We start from the raw sequence: 7,160 nt of genomic DNA on the forward strand, positions 1-7,160 counted from the left end.
CATGTACAATATCAGCAAACAGTTACTGAACTAACTGCTTTATGCCAAGCAACATGCTAGCCATTGGCTATTTAATCTGATGAGGGAGACATCAGATTAAATAATCACAGTGTAACGTGACAAGGCAAACAAACGAGTATGTACAAAGTACATACTTCAGAAGCCGAGAGGAGGCATCATTAACTGCCAACGGAATTCAGAGACTTTCCAGAGGAGATGATATTTGAGCCAGTTCATGAGAGGGGTCTTTTTGCCAATGGTTTGCCACCGAGAAAACGAATGGGAAATGAAAAGAACCACATCAACATCAAAGTCATTAGAGAGGCACATCTAAATAAGCCCACAATCACTCAATCACAAATGTGAAGTTAAGAAGGAAATGATTACTGATACGGCAGATGCCTGGGTCTAGAAAATGAAGGCTGAGCATGAACATGACAGCAATACCTCCCTGATGAAAATTGATGACTTAAAGGGCCCCAGATCATAGGGTCATCAGGAAAACATGGTTATAGGAATATCCCTGGCTGCCATTGCTGATGTGATTATTGCTGTGGATAAGGGTGACTATCAAGCTAGTAACTCCAGGAACAGGCAGGCTGGTGAGTTTGGAATATCAGTCTGTATTTTTCTTTTCCTATAACGTCTTTTTCAGATTTTATGTCAGGGTAATCTTGACCTCATGAAATGATTTGGAAGTTTATTCTTTGTTCTATGAAATAATTTGTGTGATTATTTTTAAGGCCTTATTTGTTAGAGATATATACTGAAATATTTACAGAGGAAATTACATAATGTCAAAGATCTGTTTTAAAATAGTTTAGGAAAAAAAGAAGAGATGAAACAAGAATGATGAACTTATCCTGCTGATAATTCTGCAAGTGTAGTTATGGGTACCTAAGATTCAACATATTATTTTCTGTACTTTTAAGTAAGTTAGAAATTTTTTATCAGAAAAAAATTTTTTAAGGGGGAAAAGTCTGTCTAGTATCTTTCATCACACTCTAGTTGCAATCAGCAATGATCTCAGACACTCAGTCTTCACCCAACCCACAGTCATGAAACCGATCCACCCCGCCTGGAGGAAGAGACAGGGTTGCCAAATGGATTAGTGGGTATAGAGACAATCCAGGGCTTCAGATAGTGTTGCTTCAGTGGCAAGTGCTTACAGGTGACTTTCTATACTTTGATCCAGGACATACTAGAGTTTGACTCTGGCAGCTTATCCCTATTCCAACCAGAAATGCTACTGGATCTGGGTTTTAACCAATTTTCTTATTATACGTATTGGCTTCAACAATTTTGTATTTTCTCTTCTGGCTATAGGGTGGCTCAATGGAATCCATTCTGTTAATACTGTGAGAGGGTGCAGCCAGGAGGCCCCCAAAAGAAGGATTTGTAATGGGGTCCAGAACTCAGGGTATCCAGGAAATATTAAAAATATGGGATGTCCTCACCCCCATAAGTCTGAACTTGAGGATGGGACACATGAAGCAGGGCCATTGAGTTGTTTTGTATAGCAACAGTTTTGCAGCTAACCTCTAGAACGGTCATTTAACATATCTATAACCTTTCATTGGCTTCATAGATATGTTAAATTGCTGTGGCCATGCTTTGAGCCAGAGAGATGGGAGCAATTTCCACCCAGGGTGTAACTGGGAGGCAGCTCCCCCTGGTTACAACGCCTGGGTGAGAGCTTGGAGATGATTGGCTCCATACCACAGGGCCACGCCTGCCTGGACTTACTATGGCTGCCCAGAAAAGCTGGAAAAATGTGGGAATGCTGGCAAGTGTAGCCAATTGTGGGAGGAGTCAGAAATGGGGCTGCAGAGGAAGATTGGCGCTGGGATTTAAATTTAGGTGTGGCAGCCATGACAAGAATCACCACGCGACTTTGGCAGAGAAGAACCACACAGCTTTGGCAGGGGAGAACCTTGCAGCTTTGGGTCTCCCTTTGCCACGCAGCTTAAGAAGCTGGAAAGCAAGATGTAGCAACAATGCAGAGCTCTCTCTCAGCAGTTTTGAAGAATGCAGGAGAGACACTGTGTGGAGGAAGGGGGTGAAAGGACTCTTGCTGGTGGGCCATGAGAAGGTGCCATGTGGTTTTGGATTAAGAACTGGAGATCCTGGCAATATAGCTGGTGGTGCTGGGAACCAAGGGAGGCCTGCCAGCCAAGCACGGATTACTGGGAAGAGCAGGGGGCTACCTAAGCCACGGACTTCATTTCTTTTTCTGAGATATGGTACCCCAGACCAGCCAAAGGAGGGAAGGAAGAACTGTGTGTGTTTGTGGGTGTTTTAAGGGACTTTGGGATTTTAATGAAGATATTAAGTCATTACTTTTAAGTCTGTGTAACTTTTGAATAAATAATTCCTTTCCTTTTCTCCAATCTCTAACATGGAGAGCTATAATTCCCTGGCAGCGGGCAAGGCAAATCTAGTACAGGGAACCCCAGGAGAAGGGGGGATCCATTTGGTAACACTGTGCGACCTCTTCTCCGGTGGCCAATCAGGGAAAGTCATGGGAGACCATATGCACAGGAGCTTTAAAGTAATACAGTTACTTGTACATGCGCAGTAAAAACCCACCAAAACTAGTAGAAAGGATCCGCCCTGTAAGAATAGAATCCCTACAGCCCATGAGGTCAATCTCTGCTTGGAGTTGGTCTGCTCCCATGTTCTCTGCTATAAACTCTGGTTGTTCAGTTCAATTCTTTGTCCTGATCACCAAGAACCTGGTTACCTGTGCCCACCTGTGACAATACCATCCATCAGTTTTTTCACTCCTGGTATGAAAGAGAGAAGACCAAGCCGGAATGTGCCCAAGTACACACACACACAGCCTTTTTAAAAAGTCTGGGCATTTCAAGGCATTTCAGGTTTCCTCTATCTAACCATAAGCTGACTACTAAGATAACTTAGAAGAAATGTCAGATAGACACTGAAGTTGTTTACATGTCTTGATTTATTGTGAATAACACTGCAATGAACATAGGAACGCATGTATCTCTTCAAGATCCTGTTTTCATTTTCTTCAGATCATATGGTGGTTCTATTTTTAATTTTTTGAGAAACCACCATACTGTCTTCCACAGTAGCTGCATCAATTTACATTCCCACCAACAGGGTACAAGTGTTCCCATCTTTCTATATCCTCCCCAACACTTGTTACCACTTGTCTTTTTTTGTAAGATTTTATTTATTTATTTTCAGAAAGATACGAAGTGAGGGAGAAAGAAAGGGTGAGGAACATTGATTAGTTGCCTCTCACACACCCCCAACTGGGGACCTGGCCTGCAACCCAGGCATGTGCCCTGACTGGGAATCAAATGGGTGACCTTTTGTTTTGTAGGCTGGTGCTCAATCCACTGAGCAACACAGCCAGGGCTTACTTTTGTCTTTTTGATACTAGCCATTTTGAAAGGTGTAAGGTAGTAATATTGCTGTGGTTCCAATTTGTATTTTCCCGATGATTAGTGACATTGAGCATCTTTTCATGTACCTATTGGCCATTTGTATGACTTCTTCAGGGAAATGTCTATTCAGTTCCTTTGACTATTGTTCAATCAGATTGTGTTTTTGCTATTGAGTTGAATTTTTTTGTATCCTCTTATGATAACTTTTTTCTTTTAACTCAAGATCACAAAGATTTTTCTCTCGTGTTTTCTTCAAGAAGTTATTTTTTAGGTTTTAGGGATTTAGGTCTGTGATCAATGTTGATTTACTTTATTTGTTGCAAAAAAAGGGTCAAGGCTCATATTTGACATATGGATGTCCAGTTGTTCCCACAACTAACTCTTCCAGTGAGTCTCTGTGGAACCTTGATTGACAATGAATTAACCAAATATATGTGAGTCTTATACCTGGACTCTATTTTTCCCATTGATGTATTTGTCTATCTTGACACAAGCACCATATAGTCCTCATTAATATAGCTTTAGAATGTCTGGAAATTAAATAGTATATGTTCTCCAACTATGTTCACTTTCAAATTTATTTTGGTTATTCTAGATCTTTAATTAATTCTAGATCTGGTAATTAATAAAATGGTTATTTTACATGGTATTTTTGTTAGAGCAGCTCAAATGGACTAAGATTAATCACTGTCTAATGTTCTAAGTATATGTAGAAGTAATATTTTAAAAAACACCAGAGTGCTGGAAGTTCAAGAAGTGCAATAAAGCAAGTAAAGAAAATAAAAGGCATTCAGACTTGAACAGAAGAAAAAAAAACATTTCATTTGCAGGTGACATGATTGTCTATATAGAACCAAAGAAATTACAAAAAAAAAACCCACACAAACAAACCTAAAAACAAAGGTGCGAGGTCAGTGAGATCTCAGGATATAAGATAACCATACAAAAATCAATTACATTTTTATATACTAGCAATGAACATATAGACACCAAAATTAAAATATAATACCATTTAAATTTCTCAAAAAAAAGAAAAATAGTTAAATGTAAATTTATCATTTTGTCCTACAAAGCAAAAAAGTTTTTAATTTCTATAGAGTACAATTCATGTGTGTGTGTGTGTGTGTGTGTGTGTGTGTATAGTTACTTGTGCGTTGATATGATGTGTAGGCAATCATTGTCTAAGCCAAGGTCACGAAGACCAACTGAACTGCAAAAGCAAATCAATGGAAGTGTTGTAGATGGGAATTAGGTTCTCCCACATAATCACAGGAAAGCATTCCAAGAACCCACACTTGGGGGATTGTGGGGTGGCAAGACAGTTTATTTGTGTGGAAATAAAAGCTGCCCCCTGTTTCCAATGTCCCATCTCTCTCTGTCCTGCCATGGAAAAAGTCCAACCTTGTCCTCAGGAAGGCCAAAGCAAAGGCCAGTGTCCAGAGTTTCTGCTTCATATTAAAGCCTAGTCCTTTAATAGGCTAGGCTAGGCTTTAGGTGCCCACAGGCAGCTGCTAAGCAGTCTCAGTCCCCATCCAGATAGCTTAGCTTGTTCATGGCTACTCTGGTGAGGAGTCCACATGGCTGCTGACCATGTGGCTTCCAAGGCCATGTGACCACATTGAGAGAATGCACATGAGCACATGGAGTGAAGCATCACCAGGTAAGCAAGAGAGAGAGATTAGTCCTTTTGAAGCCCATGTAGTCTGCTGCAGGCCTGGTATCTGCTAGAGCCACGTGGTCACCTGCTCCCAGGCAAGAGAGTGCACGAATGACCAGATGGGTGCATCAGTGGGTGGGGTGGGGGGAAGAGAGAGAGAGAGAGAGAGAGAGAGAGCACTTCTTTGTTTATCTGGGATTATATTAGCTTGGGTTTGGAGCAGACATGGTTTTTCCTCAAAATGACTAATCATTTTCTGTGAGACCAAAGCTTTTCTACGAGAGCTTTGATAGGCCCACTGCTAGTTAGACTGACAAGTCTCTATGGTCCAACACCACCCTGTGGGCCCCCCTAACAATCTGGTATAAGAGTGGGGGAAAGGAGGCATGTTAATCCCCTTGGTAAAGCAGGGCTCTGGAAAGCTATAGCTTCCTGGTGGAGCAAGCGGGCTCACGTTCCCCAGTTTACTGAGCCCAATGTCTAAGTCCCTTTGCTCCCCTTCTTGGTATCTAGGTAAACTCTGACCATAAAGGCCGAGAGCAGGCTTTTCCACAAATGGTGCTGGGCATCCATAGGCAAAAAAGTGAACCTTTACCTCAGTCTTACAAAACCTGAAGAATTGACTCAGACAGGATCATAGAGTTAAATGTAAATTGTAAAATCATAAAAACTTTAAGAAAAATATAGCAGAAAATCTTTGGGATATAGAACTAGGCAAAGAGTTTTAGACTTGAAACCAAAAGCAATATCCATAAAAATAAGCTGATAAGCTTTACTTCATCAAAATTAAAAACTTCTGCTCCTTAAAAGGCCTGTTAAGAGGATGAAAAGACAGCTACAGACTAGAAGAAAATATCTGCAAAGCACATATATAACAAAAAATAAGTATCTAAAATACAGAAAAAAATTCTTCAAACTCAACAACAGCCTTTTGCCTATTTTTCTCAATTGAGGATATATTTTTTATTGATTTTTAGAGAGAGAAGAAGAGAAGGGAGAGAGAGGGGAGAAACCCCGATGTGAGAGAGAAACATCACACACGCCTCAATGGGGGACTGAACCTGCACTCTAGGTATGTGCCCTAATGGGGATTGAAACTGCATCCTTTTGGTGTATGGGACAATGTTCAACCAACTGAGTCACTTGGCCACTGCCTTTCCTTAATTTTATCCATAAAAACCAGACAGGTAGCCAGCAGTTTTACTAGAGCCACTTGTGAAAATTCAGCCAAGGTTCTCATTCTTGCCACCTCTGCTCAAACCAGCATGATCTGACCTGGAAATATAGCCTCAATAAGTGCCGCCAGTGTTCACATCAGTACACCAAGGTTATAGGCTTCATGCTGTTAGACTAAGTGATCTTCTTTGAATGGGTCATTGAAACATCTAGCAGACAAAAGAGTCAATGCTAGCCACGTCTTTGTACATTAAACAACAACAAACTCAACAGTAAAAGAGAAACAATCCAAATAGCAAACAATCCATGGACGAAAGACACAAGAGACATTTCAACAAAGATAAATGGATGGCAAATAAAGACATGAAAGGATGTTCAACATCATTAGCCATTAGGGAAATGCAAAATAAAATCACAAGATACCATCTCACCCTATTCACACTATCAAATAAAAACTATAGACAGTGCCAAGTGTCATTGATGATTTGGAGAAAGTAGATTACTCATACATTACTCTTGGAAGTGCAAAAGGGTACAGCCACCTTGGAAAACGACCCAGTAGTTGCACACATGGGCATTTATCCCAGAGAAATGCAGACTTATTTCTTTATGTTCACACACACACACACACACACACACACACAATCTGTACATAAATGTTTATGGCAGCTTTATTCATTATAATACAAAACTAAAACAACCCAGGTGGCTTTCACAGTGAATGGTTAAGCAAACTCTGATAGAACTATGCTGTGAAATACTATTCAGCAAGAGGGAAATACTGATTAATGCAACAACCTAGATGCATATACAGAGAACTGTAAAACAAATTCTTTGTATGCTTGACATTTAAAATAAAGGAAAGAAGTCACTGAAATCAAATGGCATACATTCAGGATTTTAAAAAATTT

At 40.3% G+C, this 7,160-nt stretch overlaps 1 protein-coding gene across 1 annotated transcript; it reads left to right on the plus strand.

Moving 5' to 3' along the window:
• The first annotated feature begins 505 nt into the window (after positions 1-505).
• On the plus strand, positions 506-6,427 carry LOC128627435 (40S ribosomal protein S29-like). Its single transcript, XM_053665259.1, is given in 2 exon segments — positions 506-602; positions 6,261-6,427. Coding segments are annotated over 2 exon segments (264 nt in total).
• Positions 6,428-7,160: the final 733 nt, after the last annotated feature.

Source organism: Artibeus jamaicensis, unplaced genomic scaffold, assembly GCF_021234435.1.
Source record: "Artibeus jamaicensis isolate MK-2021 breed Jamaican fruit bat unplaced genomic scaffold, CSHL_Jam_final contig_1132, whole genome shotgun sequence".
Taxonomy (NCBI): Eukaryota; Metazoa; Chordata; class Mammalia; order Chiroptera; family Phyllostomidae; genus Artibeus; species Artibeus jamaicensis.